Source organism: Podarcis filfolensis (assembly GCF_964270895.1).
Source record: "Podarcis filfolensis genome assembly, chromosome: 1".
NCBI classification, from domain to species: domain Eukaryota; kingdom Metazoa; phylum Chordata; class Lepidosauria; order Squamata; family Lacertidae; genus Podarcis; species Podarcis filfolensis.
In genome coordinates this window covers 49755389-49775665 of record NC_139604.1, presented here as the reverse complement: position 1 = coordinate 49775665, position 20277 = coordinate 49755389, and the positions used below count along the sequence as shown (strand labels likewise).

General features: G+C 44.1%; 1 protein-coding gene and 1 long non-coding RNA gene across 3 annotated transcripts in view; both read left to right on the top strand.

Annotated features, from left to right (window-relative positions):
* Positions 1-20277, top strand: part of LOC310749485 — a 465633-nt gene that overhangs the window by 96529 nt on the left and 348827 nt on the right. The window lies entirely within an intron of this gene.
* The window catches only part of IGFBP2 (insulin like growth factor binding protein 2), a 71810-nt gene continuing 52286 nt past the window's right edge, over positions 754-20277 (top strand). The window contains exon 1 of one of the 2 annotated variants that reach the window (XM_083585849.1): positions 754-1548. In XM_083585849.1, the coding sequence (XP_083441975.1) occupies positions 1122-1548 (427 nt within the window). In that variant the 5' untranslated portion in view covers positions 754-1121. The remainder of the gene's footprint in view (positions 1549-20277) is intronic. The other variant, XM_083585848.1, reaches the window with a different exon arrangement.

The window sequence follows — 20277 nt, the reverse complement described above, 5'->3', positions numbered from 1 at the left end:
TATATGGTATGTTTATTTTTGTACCATTTTAGTCCGAAGCAGGTGTACAATAATAAAAAAGGAACCCACAGAAAATAAAACAAAATGCAGTTGATCAAACCAGAACTCTGCCCCATGCTCCTTTGGAAGAACAAGCAGGATATAAATTTAGCAAGAAATAAATCAATAATTTTATTGCTTCTTTAAAATAACAGGAAATGGAGAAACATTGGTAATCACATCTATAATAGCAGAGGGGTGAATACCGCCAAGCCTCCTGATTCAGCTTCTAGCCAAGGTTGGTGCATGAAGTGGATAAAGCTTCATTCTCACTTGCCCTCTTGGTTTGCTCCCCCTCCCCCAGGCACGCACCCCATGATTTTCATTGAGTACCTATTTTAAGTTTGCTGTGCAGGGATTTACAGGGTTATTTCCCTTTATTATAGCACAACAACCCTGTGAGGTCGGCCCTGAGAGCCTGCCCCTCCTTGTCAAGGCCACCACACCCAAACTCTTCGCGAGCTCTTTGTAGAGGAAAGCCAAGATACAAACTGCTGCCGGAAGAAAGCTGCACCTGTTGAATTGTTGCCTGTCGCACAACCGCTAACCGCAAAGGAAGTCCTGCCCTACCCCTCAAATATTTTTTTTTGGGGGGGGGGGCAAAGGGATCTCATCCCCTAGAAGTCTGTGGTCTCTGTCGAGGCAGGCAGGGCAGAACGCGTGACCTTCTGTGTGTGTGTGTGTGTGTGTGTGTGTGTGTGATAGAGAGAGAGAGAGAGAGAGAGAATGTGTAAGAGAGAAAAAGTGGGGAGGGGGGACTGAGAGTGTGTGAAAAAGAGAAAGAATGTGTGTGTGTGAGAGAGAGAGAGAGAGAGAGAAAGAGAGAGATAATGTGTGTGTGTGTGTGTGTGAGAGAGAGAGAGAGAGAGAGAGAGAGAGAATGAATATATGTGTGTGTGTGAGAGAGAGAGAGGGGGGGTGGAGCAGAGCGGAGCCCAGCTCCCTCCCCGAGCGCGCCTGCCTTTAGGACCCAGCGGCGCCAGCGTGCCCGCCCCTCTCTCGCCCCGCAGCACCTGCCCGGCCGGCGGGCGCTCTCTGGCAGGCTGGCTGGCTCGCTCACTCCGCGAAGCGCTGCCGCCACGATGGTGCAGTTGCTGTTGCAGCCGCGCGCCGGGCGCTGCTCCTTGTGGCTGGGCTTGGGGCTGGCGCTGTGGGCGTCTCTGCCGGCGGCCCGCGTGGCGCTGCCCGAGGTGCTGTTCATGTGCTCGCCCTGCACCGCCGAGCGCCTGGCCGCTTGCGCGCCGTCGCCGCCCGTCTCGTCGGGATCCGAGGGCGCCGCGTGCCCGGAGCTGGTGCGGGAGCCCGGCTGCGGCTGCTGCCGGGTGTGCGCCCGCCTCGAGGGGGAGCCGTGCGGGGTCTACACGCCGCGCTGCGCCTCGGGGCTCCGCTGCTACCCGCGTCCCGGCGCCGAGCTGCCCCTGCAGGCGCTAGTGCAGGGCCAGGGCACCTGCGCCCGACGGAGCGACGCCGCCGAGTACGGCGCCGCCAGCGCCGAGCACCGAGAGACCGGTGAGTGGACGGGGCGCCGCTTCCGCGCGGGGGGCTTTGGGGGCAACTAGGGCGTCAAATGAACTCCCGCCCTCTGAGCATGTGCAGTGTGCTCCCCCTCTCTCCAATTCATTGTAGAGATCTATTTTATTGCTGCTATCTCCCACCTTTTCCCCCGAAGAGCTCTGGGCGGCGCGCACGGCTCTCCCCCTCCCCATTTAGTCCCCCCAACAACCCTGTGAGGTAGGTTAGGCAGAAGGGCGGAGACTGGCCCCAGACATCCATTTGAGCTGAGGGGGGAGTCAAGCCATGTTCCTACCCGACACTCTAACCACTACACGACCCTGACTCTAACCACTAGGCTTGAAAAGACGTCGGGCTTACTTCGAACAAGGGGTGTCCCAGGTATTGTTATGAATCGACCTAATAACAATGTATTTAAGTGAGTGCTTTTGTCATCTCTGAGGATCCCGTGTGGGAAATTGGCTGGCCAGGGTAAACTAGCTGTTGGGGCAGCAAGCAGTAGAAGAATCTGGTGTGAAAGGATATCAGGAGTCAAGAGTTGAACTAGTGAGCAGACGCATTATTGTGCAGGGATGGGGAGGGAGAAAGGCATGGGTAGCAATGGGCGAACACAAACATTGGGGAATTTGATGTGGGGTGAATGGGAGAGGAAGGCCTTAGTTTGGGTAAATTTGACAGGTGTGGGGCTGGATCTGAGGAACAGACTTCCTATTGTATGCAAAATTAAAAGAGCCAATGTGCAGTATGTATTATGCAAAAATGAAGATACGGCAATAGAGTTCTGAACTATTAGTAACTTCATATTGATGTAACATTTTAATATGTAACTGTGTTTTTGTAACTGTTTAAGATGTACATTGTTGCTTCGGTGTTTCGTACTCCACTTAGAAACATTTTTAACACATAGAAACTGAATAATCCACTCTACCCTATCAAGACTGTAAGTGAGATGCCTTCTATTTAACTACTTTCCTGCCTGAAAAGTTGCATGCAAGTGTGCTCACAAAAGCCTTTGTCAAACTTTCCAACATAGCACACTGGCTTTTTAAAGGCAGGATAATGGGGAGAGAGCAGCAGCAGCAACATTCAAAAATATGGTCCATCACAATTCTGCCTGTTGGTTCTGTGGCAGAAAGATTCTCAAGAGCTACTTTACAGTCTTAAATTGCAGCCCTGGCTGCTGTGAGTGCACAGATATTACTCCGCTGTGTCTTGCGGAGTAATATGTGAAGTGTGAATGAAAATTATATATCTTTTTTCATGCAGTGGACATGTGTTTAAGAGCTGTCCTCCTGTGGCACCCTGACTCATGTCCTTGGGAATGTTTAAGAACATGATTTGCCATTTCGATGTTTGTGATGTACCTGTGGCAGATATATGAAGCAGCCGGAGGCAACACTGCCTGAATTTAACTTTCTTTGGTCATCTGCTATTAACTTCGCTTGTCTAAGCAGCTAAAGCCATAGGCCAGGAATGGGAAACCACTCCACCAACTACATTCAGCATGACCAATGGTTAGGGATGATGGGAGTTCCTCAATTGGAGGGACAAAGGCTCCCCATTTCTGCTGTAGAATGAAGTCCAATGTTAGCCATTCTCAGAGCAGACCCACTGAAATCAGTGGAATAACTCAAGTCCATGGGTTTCAATGGGTCTACTTTTGAGTATGACTGAGTTGGATATCACCCATTATGTCCTGGGGGGTACTGCAATTGATTGCTTATCAACTGATTGCGGTAGCTCCTACCCTTGGCATAAGCAGCTAGTTGCAATGACATTTTAACTCATGCTGACCAAGGTAGAGAATGAAGGGCTGCATGTGTGGGTCTGTATCTCTCATATTATGGTTTGAGGTGGGAAGAAACTCTCCTAAAAACCAGTGTGTAAAATATAGGTATAAACACACAGCTTCTGTCTGACATAGGCCATCTTCACCTACAATAAGTACTTTGTCGTAATCTGTTTCCATAATGAGTTGTTGACTGTATAATTATCTCAGACGTTTCTGAATATATGTGTGTGGACTCACTTAACTTTTCACACACATACACCACACTCACAAGCCTTCCTGTTGGAAAAGTAAACTTTAAATTCAGCAGGACTCGCTGAGGGTAAATTATCATAGCTGAGTGCTAGGGGATCTGACTTGTGTTCAGAAGTTCTCAGGTCGAATCCCTGGTGTCTCAAAGTAGAGCTGCCAAAAACCCAGGAGAGCCTCTGCAAGCCAGAGTAGACAGTATTGAACTAGATGAATGAACCAATGGTCTTACTCGGAAACACAGGAAGTTCCCTTATGCTGTGTACTTAGTATTGCAGCATGAAACAAAATAAAACTTTTCTACCTGAGCCCTGTGCTGCATAGGGTTCAGAAAACCATGAGCCTTACAGAATAAAAGGAATGTGGAGTCAGAACAGTGGGGGATTGGATGAATGTGGATTTTGGATTGGACTATTTTTCAGCTATAATAAATGGTTCACCTTAACACTTTGTTTCATTGGTGTTGCTCAAATTAGCTTCTTAAATCCTTTTGTAGCAGTTTCCCTGATAACACTTTCAAAAAGCACACTGACAGCTTTCTCCATGCACCTCAATATTGTCCCGAGAGATGGTAGATAGAAATGCGGGACATAACCATATTAGTGTAGTGATAAAAGTGAGGAACTCTGATATTTAAAACCGGAGAGATCTAGGAAAGCAGCAAAACAAGCTCAAACCATTGAATCACAGAAAGCAGGACTCCCATCAGATAGGCTAAGATTGTAGTGAGTTTTTGGAAATGGTTTTAATCTTCGTTTAATTAAGTTAACTTTTCAACCGGGGGGAAAAAACTTCACATAATGTTGTTTGTTCAGTATTGCATTCCAATACAATAAAAAATGAGTGTGTGATGGGAGGTTTTCCATGATAAACAGAGATGGCTAACTGGGGCAATTGGTCTTTGCTGAATTCAAGTGTGGAGGGGGGGGATAGCTTAAGATCATTCTCAGGAGCGCATGTGAAATTATTCTGAAACATACTCTGGCATGTTCTCATCTGTCAAAGAGCTGATTTAAAAAAAAATATTTCTGTTTTACGTGCAAATCCCACGGACTGCATTTATTTGCACAGAGCAGGTTGGGGTAGAAAAACCCTTCTCTTGACTGGGGATTGGAATGCAAAACTTGTATGCAATTCCTAAATTAAGGGGTTGGCAACTTTTATTTTGTCCCTGATGAGAGTCAGGAAGGTTGCCCAAGTGAAACAAGGAATAAGACTGAGAATTCTCCTGCTGTGGGCTTCGGTATTGTTTAATCTTCCACTGAGGTCTGGGCTGCCAATCCAGAAAAGGCTGTAGGCAGAAAGAAATACAAATAATCCACAGCAAGAAACGGATGCTGTTGCTGATTGCAAAAAAGGCTGTGGGTATTCTGGGGAATGTTGGAATGAAAATATCAAGTCTGTGCAAATCAAACTGACGGGCCAAATAGAGCTGTACCCTTTTGGGGTCCAGTTTTATAAAGTCTTAAACCTTCACTTCTCCCCATGAAGTTACTCAGTGCCAATTAGATTGACTGAGGTAGTGTCTCGATGCTATTTTGAGTGGATTTCCTTCCTCACTTCTGCTAACAAGCAACTACATTCCATCCGTTGCAGGCATGGGTAGATGCAACCAAGAGTCTCTGCCAACTGTTTTCAGTACAGTGGTACCTCAGGTTACAGACGCTTCAGGTTACAAACTCCACTAACCCAGAAATAGTACCTCGGCTTAAGAACTTTGCTTCAGGATGAGAACAGAAATCACCCTGTGGCGGCAGTGGGAGGCCCCATTAGCTAAAGTGGTACCTCAAGTTAAGAACAGTTTCAGGTTAAGAACGGACCTCCAGAACACATTAAGTTCTTAACCTGAGTTACCACTATATAGCCTTCCAAATTCTATGTGTAATGAGTCCATGGGTTTCATTCTAAGCTCCTGAATGATAAATATCCATTTGGCAATTGACCCCAGACCTCAAAGGACTGTCTGTAACTCTCATCCTTACTGACATAAACAGAACTTACTGAATGAGGACCCAGCAATTTTTTATTTGAAGTTTCAGAGGCTAAAGGCTGCTGACTGCTTATTATGTTAACTCATCAATGTGGGAGAATACTAATTTCTGAAAATAGACTAAAATATGTTGTGAAAACCAGGATACATGCACCTAGTTCCTGGAGAAAGCAACCAGGAACCAGGAGGAACCAGGAACTGAGGAGGCTGTGTAGCCTGGGAAGAGCTGCAAGGGCTAGACCTTTACTGGGCAGAGGGGGCCACATTTTTCACTCATATCCTGGATAAGCATGTGATTATCCTCATGTGTGCAGTTGGGGGTTAGATCGTTTTCATTAGAAGAAGAAGAGTTTGGATTTGATATCCCGCTTTATCACTACCCTAAGGAGTCTCAAAGTGGCTAACATTCTCCTTTCCCTTCCTACCCCACAACAAACACTCTGTGAGCTGAGTGGGGCTGAGAGACTTCAGAGAAGTGTGACTGGCCCAAGGTCACCCAGCAGCTTCATTTGGAGGAGCGGAGATGTGAACCTGGTTCCCCAGATTACAAGACTACCACTCTTAACCACTGCACCACACTGGCTACCTTTATGCAATGATCATTTTTGGTATCTTCAAACAATAATGATAAGTTTGGCTACAATAGTCTCTATAGCAATAGCAAAGATGAATGCTACCTGGGAGTTAGCCCCAGTGAACTTGAAAAACCCTGAGTCACCTTTGCGGCTGTGGTAGGGACTAACTTTGCAATCCACAGCCAACTCCGTTCGTACTTTCAACAGACTTGCGAAAAATGAAGATGTTGCTTATTTATGTATTCACAATGTTTCTGTACCACCCATTAACGGGTGTTCTCTGGGTGATTCACAAAAGTTAAAGCCATGATGTACAGAAATGGAACATAGACATAGAACTGAGGAACAGCAGAAAGTCAATGGGCAGTGTCTAAACCCTTGGCAAAGGATGAATGAGTAGGGAATAGGATGATAAAAGAAGTTTAGCTCTGCTGGTGGAGAGAAACCCAGCCAGGTGGTCAGTCTGTCCATCCTAGAGGTCCCTAGTCTGTCCATGGGAAGTGTCATGGTCTAATTTGGGGTGTCTTTTGGGTGGTCTTGAAACCGCTTGATCAAAAGCTGCCTTGTTTCCTTGTCATGCCCTGGCTCAGGACTCAGGACTACAACATCCTGAAGCTGGTGTAGTTAATTTTTCTCTCAGTGGACTTTTTTTTAAAAAAAAAACTGCCTGCAAGGGGGAGGGAATAAAAAGTGCCCCCCACTTCTTCCTTGGCCAGAGCAGGCCAACAGAGCTTTGTAAGTGGTTTATGTTTCGCCGCTTAAATCTCCATCTCACTTAGGATTGCTCTGCAAGGCAACTGGGTGAGAACTAAAGTTAATGCAGTTTACACAAGCCAGTTCCCACAAAAGATCATCAGCTAACATAATGTTGAAAATGAGGAATGTGCACATCAGCAGGGGAGCACTTCAGGGATCCTGAACTCTTCAGTTATTAGCCGTTGATATTGGATGCTACAGAACTGGGCTCCATAAACCTATTTGACAGAATTTCTCAAGGTTTGAATAAAAGGATTGTATGCGGCAATTTTATTGTAACCCCCCAATCCCCAACCCCACACTTCCTTCCATTTGTTGCGGAAGTATTCTTGCTAGGTTCCCCCCCCCTTTCCTGTTCTCTCACCTTGTTAACTTGATTGATCATCCTCTGTTCCTCCCTCGAGCACCTTCTTAGTGTGCTTTTACGCATCTGATGTAATAAACTGTTGCTGCAGATGTTCCAGAGGCAATAAATCAGCTAGTCCCCAAGAGATCATAGGACCATCACCTCCTAATGCACAGTATTTCTGTGGAGTGGATTGGGTGATACAGCTTTTCGTTTGTAGGGTGTTTTTGAGTTGCCATTCTGCCTCTGCTTTCAATGTTTCCCAAGTTATGGAGCACTGCTAACCGGTCAAGATCCTGGCAGTATTTTATTGCTATTGGAGCTGTCACTGAAATTGCCGCTATCACAGCCTGTTTTGCACTTTTCCAGGAGTAGCACTGGTGCAACAGAATTTTGGAATGGTGGGAAGACCTAGAACCATTTCTGACCATTCCACAGAGACTATCCTTAGAAAGACAATTCAGATGCTCCTTGATTTTGCAAAGGCAGAAAGAATCACAATGCTGGTTATTTAAAACTACTAGCGCAGCTACTAAATATCAAGCAAGCAACTAACTGAAATAAATAGAGGCTTTTGATTCATGTGGCTGTCTTTCTGTGTGGGTGCTATATAACTGTGGACTTCGGGAAAATGTTTTGCAAGGCTTTAAACTTTTTTCTTGCCTTTTAGCAGATGTTCTGCTCTCTCCTTGTTTCAAACATGCCTTGCTTCCTTTTCTTCTAGATTGGAGGTGGGTGTTAACTGAACCTGATATTGCCAAAGGAGGCTGTTGGAGCTTCTGGACTGTGGAAAACCATAAGCAGTTTGATGGGGCTTGAGTACAGACTAACAATTTGGGATGTGTTTGTGAGGAGTGTGAGATACAGAATGCATTTAAAATTAAATTAAATAAAATTCGATAATAATAAAACCTGCCAATCTGTGCTAGCACAGAGTCTGAAACAGCTATATCAGTTTTCCTTGCCAGACCTATAACATGACTTAAGACAGGGATTGAGGAATTTGTCGTTGGACTCCTATAATTCCTGCTCATAGACCATTCAGGCTGGGGCTGATAGGAGTCTGAAGGCCAGCAATATTGTGAGGACCACAGGTTAGCCACCCCTGCTGTAAGTGATGGTCCAAAGTTACCCAGTGTTTCCATGACTATAATGGAATTTGTATCCAGGTGTGTTAGCGCCATAATTCCATTTAGTCCAGTACTCTTATCTCCAGCAGTTGCTGAGCTTGGGAAGCTTACAAGTACAGGGCAATATTGCATAGTATGTGGATTTAAGTAAGACAAAGTAAATAAGAGGAAATAGAAATGCAAAGAAGATAGGAAATGTAATTAGAAAGCTATCTAGGGGGAAGGGAGGAAGGAGTGGACTTGAAAGAGTCAGAATTTATGTGAGGTTAAGAAATGTTGATGTTCTTTTTATCGAAATGGAAAACTAATAAATATTATTGGAAGGGGGTAATACAAGTACAGGGCAACAAAAAACAGCCACTTCCTGATAGTTTGTCTCCAGCATCTGGTCACTAGAGATATATCTGATTATGGATGTTGCATTTATCTGTCATGGCTACTGCACCTATCTCATCCTTCCATGAGTTTGTCTAATCCCAAGCAATATTATAGCACAAGATGCTTAGGATCTATGGCATCTTATTGATTAGTTATTGCTGTCCTAAGCAATGGGTTCTGCACTTTTGAAATGATCTGATTTGAGCAATTTGAGACCTTAAAAAAATTATTAAAGATTTTCTTAGTTTACAAAAGTACGTGCATTGTCTCTTTTTTCAGGTTGTATTTTCTACAGATCAGTTATATTTCTTTTGAGACATTAGTGTTGTACACAGTATAAGGTTGGGGAAGGAGGGGGGGGTAGGATGGTAAAACTTATATTCTTTTACTTAATGTATGTGTGGAGTTTAGCTCTCCCCTGGTATGAAGAGGAGTTAAGAAGACTTGTGACCTTGCCTGGAATTTAGCCTTTGGCCTGATGCAACATTAGTTCAGTACAGAAGGTTTTACAAGTTCTGCTAATGGAGATTTCAGTAATTGCAGTGCCCTGATCCATGGGGTTCATGTTACACGAGCATGTTTGGGCTAGGAGGAGGCACAGGATCATCCTTCTCTTTGAAACGAGAACAACTTTTCAGGCATGAGAGAAAATCTGAAAAGCAAAGTGCCTTTTTTAAAAATAGAATTTGAAATTGATGCCGAAATGTGACACTAGAAAAACATAGATAGAATAGATGTTGCTTCATTTTATAATGCCCTGCTCAGATTTAACACACGTGGTGGCACTTCGCAGAGACCAGTACTTTGATACCTAGCAGTACAGTTGCAAAAGGTTTGGATGTTTTTCCTGGACCTAAACATGGAGTACAGAGAGAGAAGTTTTGTGCCTGTTGTGGGGTTCTTCATCCTGTCTTGAAAATACTTATTTACCTTTAACCTTTCTATTCTCGTTATGCATCTTTGTTTTCCCTATCTAGTGCAGTTTTATAATCCACAAGAAACATGATTCTTTGTTCCCAGAAGCTTTCGCTTGAACCGGATCAATGCTGATGTGTGTGCCTGCTTGGTTTTGGAAGTTTCCATTCATACAAAATCTCTACATTGCAGAAATTTTGTGATTTTTTTAATAAACATTTTCTTAGAATCTAACAATATGACTGAACCACCCATTATAGCTAGAGACAGGTTTTCATTATTAATGACCTTGCCTTTATATGAATGACTCATTCAGTTGGTTATTGAACAACAATTATATATGTCACAGCTAAAAATTGGCTGCTGTTTCTTTAATGCTAAAAGAACTAAGCTAGTAGTGTTGATGTGTGTACAGTTGGTCGGTCATTCCGCAGATAAAGACTTTTAAGAATAAAAGCAGAAAATACTCTGCAAGGATACTCTCTTTTATGCCAACAAGGGTCCGAGGACCAGGCTGAGGAGACAAATGAAGTCAGGACCTTTGCTTTTTTCAAACACTGATAGGTTATGGGCCCTGTGAGTTTCTGAGCATGTACAGAGTACAAAACAACTGACAGCATCTCAGTAGGGAGCTGGTGAGTTCTGGTGGTGGCCAGTGGCTGTGTGTTGGAGCAGTTGGTGGCAAGCTGTAACTGTCTGCAGTGACGCTGGAGCGGCTAGGATCTGAGGATCAGGAAAACTCTCAGCATCATCTACTGGAACAGTTTGAACTACTAGAGGACCACAGTAGGTGACTCACAGAGCAGCTACACCGGTTGCAGAGCCAGGCGGGACCTGAGGGCCAACAGAGGTGGCAGCTAGAAGCCGGTGAGTGCCAGCCAGGAAAGTCCGGTCAGACTCTAAAGAGAGAGTCAGGAGAGATTGCTGGAAGCCCCACTGAAGGGGCTCAGCAAGCATCAGCAGAGATGGCAGATTTCCAGTCTTCCCAAGTTGTAATTACAGTGGTACCTCGGGTTACATACACTTCAGGTTACAGATGCTTCAGGTTACAGACTCCGCTAACCCAGAAATAGTGCTTCAGGTTAAGAACTTTGCTTCAGGATGAGAACAGAAATCGTGCTCCGGTGGCGTGGCAGCAGCGGGAGGCCCCATTAGCTAAAGTGGTGCTTCAGGTTAAGAACGGACCTCCGGAACAAATTAAGTACTTAACCCGAGGTACCACTGTATCGGGGGAGGCATTTTTTTTTACTTCTCTCAGAAAGCAACTGGCTGAGTTGGTCGATAAGAATGCAGCAGTTGCTAAGGAGAGATGGACTATGGGACTGTGTTGAGACTGAGGTTTTCATAACAGACTCTGCTGAGAAAAGACGGCTGGATGAAAGGGCTCGTGCCCAAATTATGCTGTGTTTGAGCAACTCTCAGTTATTGCATGTAGCAAATGCCAGCCCAGCGTTTGAGTGCTGGAATTTAGTAAGGGCAATGCATGTCAGAGACACTGCTGGAACCATAATTTCTCTGACCAGAAGGCTGTTCAGGACTGTTATGAAAGAAGGTGAGAGTTTGGCAACTCATCTTCAAACGCTGAAATCTCTGTTTCTTCAACTACAGCAGAGAGGTAAGCATTATGATGAGACTGACCAAACATACATTATCCTTTCAAGTTTGCCTGAAAGTTGGTTGCCCGTGATTAACAGCATGGAGGGTATGAGTCCCCGAGATCTGACCCTTGAGTATGTGGTTGGAAGATTGACCGAAGAAGCAGAAAGGAGGTCAGATAGATAGGCTGAACTCCAAGAGTGGAGGAGTTACAGCCGAGGGGGCCAGCAGCAGAACCTGCCAATGGAGCAATGCCAAGATTTGGACTTGGCCATGGCAGTGAGGAGATACTATAGATGCAGCCAACCCGGGCATCTCCAGCGTCAATGCAGGGCAAGACTTCCAGGAGACGACGTGGAGCAGAGACAGCAATCAACACAGAAACGTAAGCAGAAGGGGTTCTCTTCAAGGAAGAAGAACATGTGTTCTGCTCAGCTTGTGTCTGCATTTTCTCAAGAGGAGAGGAAGATACCTTGAGGAACGTGGTTGCTGGACTCTGGCAGCAGCAGGATTATCTGCAACAGTCGGGAGGACTTTAAGACCCTGGAGAAGCCAGTCGAAGGAAAAGACTCAAACTATCTTGCTGATGGTCCTAGAAGCAAGATTGATGGCCAGGGAACATGTTTCCTGCAGTGCTTGAGCACTACTCTACCAGAGACTCCGTTTGTCAGCAGTTTGGACTATTGTTTACTGTCTGTAAGCCGTTTGAATAATGCAGGGTATAGTGTTAAGTTCACGCAGGATGGTTGTCTGATAAAGAATGGAACACAGATATGTAGCCATGCAAAGATGGAAAATGGGTTATATGTAATGCAGGACAAGCCTGTTAAACAGCCCAGGTGGTTCAGGAGAATTTGCCAGTTCATAAGGAGTGTGTACATGAACTACATAGAAAACTGGGTCATGCAAATTTTCAAGTGCTTTCAGAGATGCCAAAGGTATGCAAGAACCTAAAAGTAAATAGCTGTAACTGTTTCCTAGATTGCAATGTATGTAAAATGGCCAAATCTAAGAGGAAGCCTGTGGCTTCTAAAAGTGACAGAGTATCTAAAGAGGTTTTAGAACTTGTCCTTTGTGACGTGATAGGCCCTTTTCCACAGAAGACTGAAGGGGGCACCAGATATGCTTTTCTGGTAATAGTTGATAAATCATGTTTTAGTTGGTTGTTTTTATTAAAGTAGAAATCAGAGTGTTTCCCCTCATTCAGAGAATGGGTTGCCCAAGCCAAAAAGCTCTTCACTCGCCCTGTTGTACAGTTGCAAACAGATGGCGTGGGGAATTTTTGAACAAACAGTTTGGGGCATGGTCACGATGTAAGGGTGGTCAATGTTAGTGTTGTGGTGTAGGTTGGTTGCTTGGTTAGAGAAAGTTGGTAGTGTTGATGTGTGTACAGTTGGTCGGTCGTTTTGCAGACAAAGACTTTGAAGAATAAAAGCAGAAATACTCTGCAAGGACACTCTCCTCGTGGACTCTTTTATGCCGACAAGGGTCCAAGGACCAGGCTGAGGAGCCAAAGGAAGTCAGGACCTTTCCTTTTTCTAACATCTTGCACATATGTAAAGGTGTTACAAAGGCCCCTTTCTGTAAGGTAGCACTAATGTCCTCCTGGGTATGCCATCCTGAATTTCCATCAACTTTCAGGGAGCCAGATACTAGTCTGATCACTAAAAATGCCATCCATTGATATTTCAGATAAAAGAGAGATTCCTTCAGCATTTACCCAATGACATGACATACTCACCCAGTTCTAATTATATCCTTTAGTTTGCAGCAGTCTCTCACAATTGCATACAAGTTTGTTCCTGTGCTGATCCATTTCTAAACTCATTGGCAGTTCAGTTAAGCTTCCTTTATAAAATTGTTCCTATAAGCAGAAACATTTTAATATTGGGAAAGTTGAGACAAATCTCTCTCTCTTTTTCTCTCTCTGAAAAAAATCTTACATTGAACTGAGCTCTGGCATTGAAAGAGAGTTCCAGTCATCTGTCCTGTGACTGAATCTTGGTGGTCCTTTTTTAAGAATTCAAACAATATGCAGTGGTACCTCAGTTTAAGAACAGTCCAGTTTAAGAGCGATTTGGTTTACACACTCCGCAAAACTGGAAATAGTGTCTTGGTTTGAGAACCTGAATCCGAACGGTAGAAGGACACTGGCGGTGTGAGGCCTCATTAGGGAAATTGTGTCTCAGTTTAAGAATGGTCTTGGTTTAAGAATGGGCTTCCAGAACGGATTAAGTTCATAAATCAAGGTACCACTGTACCTGCATATATAACTTGTGATGATAGCTCTGCACACACCTTTTGCCTTAAGGCTCACAAATTATGACATAAAGACTGTTTTCCATCTTACACTGTTGCTGCTTGATATAAATAACTGGTTCTACCAACACCACAGAGCAAGATTTGAATATACTGATTCCCAAGTAATGTGAGCTTGTAGAGCTTAGATAGATAGATAGATAGATAGATAGATAGATAGACAGACAGACAAGCAGATAGTGCTTCATTTCTGGCACAGGAAGCCCACGTGTGTGTGTGTGTGTGTGTGTGTGTGTGTGTGGCCAGCATGACCATTTTATCCCAGCCACATCCACCTGCCTTGCACCTGTTGACTGATGCTGACTAAGTAATGTTGTGGTTGTTACGGAATAATCAGTGCCAAATGCCATCCCCACTTTCTGTAGGAATCTTCCTTTGCATGTGCTGCTTGATTCAAGCTGCTCCTGCAAAGGAAGAAAGTGCACTCCTGATTTCTCTTCTGAAGTTATTTCACCTGCCCCCCCTCCCCCGGCCAAAAGAGCTCAGGATCCTGCCTGCTAGCCAGATCCTGTTTCCCCGCCTCTGATCTATCTTGGTTCAATCTACCTCAGAGCTCAAGCGAGTGAAGAAGGAAAGTGACTTTGCATTTATGGAACACATGGCAAGCCTCCCACATGCCCCCTCCTCCTGAAAGGATGTGCTCACACCTTACTCCGTGTAGCTGGCTTTCCGCAGTTCCCCTCCATCTGGTGCTTTTCTATTCAGAGTCTGGCACAGGGCCACTGAAAAACAAAAAAGGCAACCCATAGCAACAGAAAAGGAATGTATAAAAAGACTTCTTTAACAACACCCCCAAATTGTTCTTGTAAAATTAGGCAATCTAGACTACTGTAACTTCTTCCCACCTTTGGTTTCCATTAAGGCATATGGGAACAGGAAATGGCAGATCCCTAGCACATGCCTTATCCAAGTGGTTTCAGAATAATGTTAGACCATTGAGATTGCAAGCAAAGTCCTACTGGGTCAAGCCAAAGGCACATGTAACCCAGCATCCTGGGTTGGGTAGAATGCAGAAGGTCCCAGCTCCAGTTCCCATCATCTCCAAGTGAGACTGGGAGTGTCCCATGCTGGAAACCTTCGAGTGTTGTTGCCACTCTGTCAACAACGTTGAGCCAGATGGACCAATGGTCTGATCCAGCAGAAGACACTATCTATGTTTCTGTGTTGTCCTGGGGCCTATCAAAAGCCAAATGCAGGACCTGAGCACAACAGTGCTGAATCAGTAAGCATTACTGCAGAATTGGATTGAGCTACCAGTACTGAATAGCAGATTTCAAGCTTGTGGGGTGACCAGAATCCTAAGAACCAATTCCAAGAATTTTGCAGACCTAGAGATACAGTCATACCTTGGTTTTCGAACGCCTTGGTACACGTATGTTTTGGCTCCCAAACACTGAAAACCTGGAAGTAAGTGTTCCGGTTTTCAAACGTTCTTTGGAAGCCGAATGTCCGACGAGGCTTCTGTGGCTTCCGATTGAGTGCAGGAAGCTCTTGCAGCCAATCGGAAGCTACACTTTGGTTTTTGAACGGTTCCAGGAGTCAAACAGACTCCCAGAACAGATTAAGTTTGACAACCAAGGTACCACTGTAATGTCAACACTTCTTCCTGGTAGGAATCTTGATGCAACATGTCAAGAGTGTGATTTGGTTGGGACCCCATGCAATATCAGAGTGTGAGCCAGCCCAATATTATTTTTTTATTTTGTATACTGCCTTATACTCATGGGTCTATACCTGCAATAGGATTTTCTTATCCTTTAGCACATAGTGACGGACTGGCATAAATAAATGCCTTCAACTCCAATTCTGATATTAAAGAGTGGTGTCAACTAAAGAACACTTTGGGTGGACCTTTTTAGACTTGCCTGACCTTGTTGAGACTAGATCTTGGTGTCAAGATCAACAGAAACCCAGCTTAATTTCTGTAGCCGTTCTTGTTGTTAGTCACGTACATGAGCTGACCTTGTGCATGTCTCTGTACTAACAAATCACATGAAGGTGAATTTGTGGCTGAATTCTCCATGTAGTAGGCATGCCTGTGTTGCAAAGACACACCCACTACAATAAGAACTCCTTCATAAGAGGATTGTGGAATTGGCTGCACCATTATAACTATGAAGCTGCTTTCTACTGAGGGTGGCTGCAGAAGAAGAAGGGGAAGAGAATCGAAGCACAATGCCTATTCACAGAGGCCAAGCCACAATATAGCAATTGCATCTGAATCAGACTAAAGTTGCACAGTCCGGAGACCACAGCGTGTCATCATATAGGATTAGTAAATGGCAAGGGTCTGTCAGAGGAAAGTATTTCTAGTGATCATAATTTGGGGCAGGGGGCAGAATTATCACTGATTATGGCAAGACATCATCTGGAATGTTATCCCACTCCATATAATGGGATCCAGTTTCCACCCAGCAGATTTTGGCCAACCTGAGGAGCTAATAGTTATTCATTCTTCATTGGTCAATTTCACACAGTGTGGCTCTCACTCATCCACTAGAACAGAGGGAGGCAGAAGCAGCTCTACTACTTACAGAACAATGGAATGAAGCGCCACACATTTTCTCTACTGTCTATAGAACTACAGACTTGTGGACTTATCTCTTTTTCACCTCCTACGAAAGAGAGCGAAGTACCAGTGGGCCAGTTAATTTCCTCAATGGGTGATGTACAGTATGTCTAGATTCTGGGTCAAACCCTGCTATCCAAAGAGTATGGTGATTCTACTTTTGGCAAATAGTATAGTTTATAGTATGGTATTTGTTTGTGTGTGTGTGTGTGTGTGTGTGTGTGTGTGTGTATCATAAGCGAGGCAACCCAATCCCACTTGTGTGCTTACTTGCTAGTAAGCCAGTGGGACTTGCCCCTAAGAAACAGTGTTTAGGATTGCAAGTCCAGTGAAAATAATTTCTTTTAACAGAACAGTAATATTTTAAACTAAATTCTTTTGGGTTTAGGGAACGGAGAGAAGCACTGATGATTTCCCTGACTTGCCTGGATTTCCCTGACTCGTGCTTGTTTCTATTATGTATTTTGCATTCTCATTTTGCATTTTTATATTGTGAATAGCCCTGTGATCTTCAGATGAAAGACAATATACAAATTTAATCAACCAATCAATTAATTAATTATAATGGTGATGATAACAACAACCAAGTGATGCACAACCAGTTAAATTTATTGGGAAATTATCTTCGCCTCAGATCACAGAACTCATTTTAACCCCTGTAATCTATGTTTGGCTGTTTCTTTAATTAAAAAGGAAAATAAGTCTTTTCTCACTTGCTTTCCCTCAGTCCTCCCTTTCCAGACAACATAAAATTACAAGCCCTTTACAATTTACCACTCCTGTTGCATCCTGGGGGATCTCTCTCCAGATGTTCCTGACCGTGGTTGCAGGCATGCTAAAAAAAGAAAAGAAGCTGCCCTCCCATAAACCTTTAATTGATCCTTTTATTCTCCCAACACATGTTGGAACAGGACTTTGAAAGAGTTTAGTCAGTACTGCATGACTGCCCATCCTGCGGGAAGATACAATCGGTGAAGCTCTTAGCTTATATGTGCTTAATTTATAGCAAAGGTGAGAGCGGCTTCACCTACCCTTCGGGCAACATCTTGCCTTGATGTAGACGAGCGAGATGAGTGTCTTCCTTGTGAATCTGCAGCTCAGAGCCATGATTCAGTGTAAAGTTATGTCTCTAATAAAAGAGAGGGCTGTTTTGTTTTGTTTTATCTTGGAGGTGCAATTACTTTAGAGGCTGATGGGGGTGAAAAACAGCCCACGGGTAATAGTGTATATATGTTACTGTGGAGTACTTCTGCACCTAGGAGGGAATTATGCCAGGTTCAGTCCAGGTAGGTCTTGGACTGTCCCAGGCCTGAAATGCTGGAGATCTGTTGTCAGTCTGTGTAGACAATACTGTGTTTGATTGGCTAATGGTCTGCCTCTGTATAAGATGGTGTTCTGTGTTCTTTGAACAGCTTGGGCAATTTCCCTGCACAGGGCATTGAGCCGAGGGGGGACTAATAATAATAATAATAATAATAATAATAATAATAATAATAATAATAATACCTATATTTATATGGGTACCTACTCAAAGTGAGGGGGAACACAGTAAATTGTGCCTTTCCTCAGGGTGCCATATTACCAAAGTCCACCCCTGCTGACAGTAACCGCATTAAGTGACTTATCTGATTTAACTTTCATAATTTTATGGCCCATTGTGGGTTTCCAAATCCTTTCAGTTGTTGAAACTTTTGAATTATCAGCTCCAAGGGGGGGGGGGTGTTTAAACTGGGAGATTTCTCCCTCCCCTCCAGAGCAACAGCTTGTCTTTGAGCAGCAAAAATGTTCCAGCTGACTTTGAAAACAGTGGAGGGGTAAAGAGAGAGAAAGAGGGTAAATGTTTAACTTTCATTTCTTCAGTAACAAAACAGGGTAGGATGTTAACTTAAACGACAGCCGTTCCCCTTCTCTCATATAATGAACTGCTGCTCCCTATGGAAAAGCGGACGAGGCTCTTGAGAAACATCAGCTTCTGATGCAGACATCGCTATAACAATCCTCCACAAAATACCATCAAGTGGGCTTATTGCAAAGGTAAATGGCCTTCATCTAGGTCTAATGAAGAAGGCTTTCATATATGTTGGCTGTAATTTTTACATGGTAAAAGAGCCTTGTTGTGTTTGTGCTTTCACTCAGTATCAGCCACCCTGCGACGGCTAAGGAAACACTGGAGGGCACCAATGCCAGTCCTCAGAGCAGACATAGTGGAGTTCACAACTAAGTTCCATCCACTAATTTCAGCAGGTCTACTCTGAGTAGGATTTAGGAAATTTTGAGGATTGCCCCAACTTCCCTTCATGTTTCTGCAGTGTGCTCAAGCTTGGGGACAAAGTACTTGCAAAGCTGCCACTGGATCCCAAACTAGGATGTGACCCTGACACTTTTCTACTAAAAACAGGGGGAGAGAACCTCTGTAAAAGGACAATTTGCTCCAAACAGCATCTTCAGGGGCATATAGAGACCAGAGAAAAGGTGATATTTCAGCAGGAAACGGCCCTTTGGGCCCTGATCCAGATCCAGAACATGTTCCAGATCAGAGCTCTGCAGCTGCTTTTTCCTCAAACGAAGAGACCAAGTTTAAGCATCCCATTTTCAAATATGCCGACAACATAAAGTGTATTAAAGGAGCACAAGTAAGAGTCCTACTACAACAGACCAAAGGCTTATCTATCTCAGACTCCTATTACCCACAGTGACCAGCCAGATGCCTATGGGAAGCCCACAAGCAGGACGTGAGGAGGGCAATTGCCTCACCTGCTGCTGTTTTGCAGCAACTGGCGTGCAGAGACACAATGTCTCTGATTCTGGAGGTAGCATCTAGCTGTCATAACCAGTAGCTGCTGATAGCGTTATCCTTCATGAGTTTATCTAATCCCCCATTTTGTGGCAGCAAATTCCATAGCTTTAACTATGCACTGTGTGAAGAAATACCTCCTTTCATCTTTCCTGTATCTGCCACCATGGATATTTATTGGATAGCCCTGCATTCTAGAATTCGGAAAGGGGGGGCTTATCTCTATCTTCTTTCCCCTCTTTCATCACTTTATAAACCTCTGTCATGTTTCCCATTACAGTACTCTAGAATCTGTCCTATGGGCTCACTAAAATAATAAATGCACAAAAATCTGAAATCTTCCTGCATTTTTAAACATCAATGCCTGGAGGGGGCTTTCAGCATAAACGGCACTTTCAATTGTGAGTTGTTCTGGGTTGTGGAGTAGGCTGAAAGTGTACAACCAATTCTAATTGGTAGGACATCACATGAACTGAACATGTCTATACTCATTGGTTAAACATGCTCCTTGGCTAAAGCATAAAGTGTATACAGTCATACCTTGGTTCTCGAACATAATCCGTTCTGGAAGTCCGTTTGAAATGTTCAAAAACCAAGGTGCGGCTTCCGATTGGCTGCAGCAGCTTCCTGCACTCAAGTGGAAGTCGTGTTGGACGTTCGGCTTCCAGAAAACATTCGAAAACTTACTTCCAGGTTTTCAGCATTCAGGAGCCAAAACGTACGAGTACCAAGGCATTCGAGAATCAAGGTACGACTGTATTTGGAATGTCAAAAGGTGGTTGCATGGTGGAGAAGGTGTAAGGGAGCGGTGTACCTAAGATTGGTTTGCACTCCTCCCTTCATCTTCTGTGCTCCAGTTAGCTTCCTGATTAGTGCAAACTATAGTCTTCTTCTTTGGCAATCACTCGTAGTCAAGTAAGATTGTCTTCCATGAACACTATCTGAACCAGCAAGCTGTGATTCAAACTTGCACTCCAGTCTAGAACATGTTTCTATTTCTGGTTTGGAGGGAAGTACAAACCATTGTTTGTCAGTTTCTTATGTAACAGCAAATGATGGTTTGTACTAAGCATGAAGTAAGCAGATTGGAGCGCAGGATGGAAGAGGATGCAATACCCAATCACTTATGTGTTACCCAACCATGGTTGGCATTACAAGTAAACTGGCTTGTACTCACTATTTATGTGTAATATTAGTTTAAACACCTTTGTCTCTACATCTTGCCTCTTATGCCAGACATATTATATGCAGCCCACCTTTTGGGCTGGAATCAAATAAGTATTGTACCCCCAGAATGCTGAAGGCAGCTGGAAAGAAGGG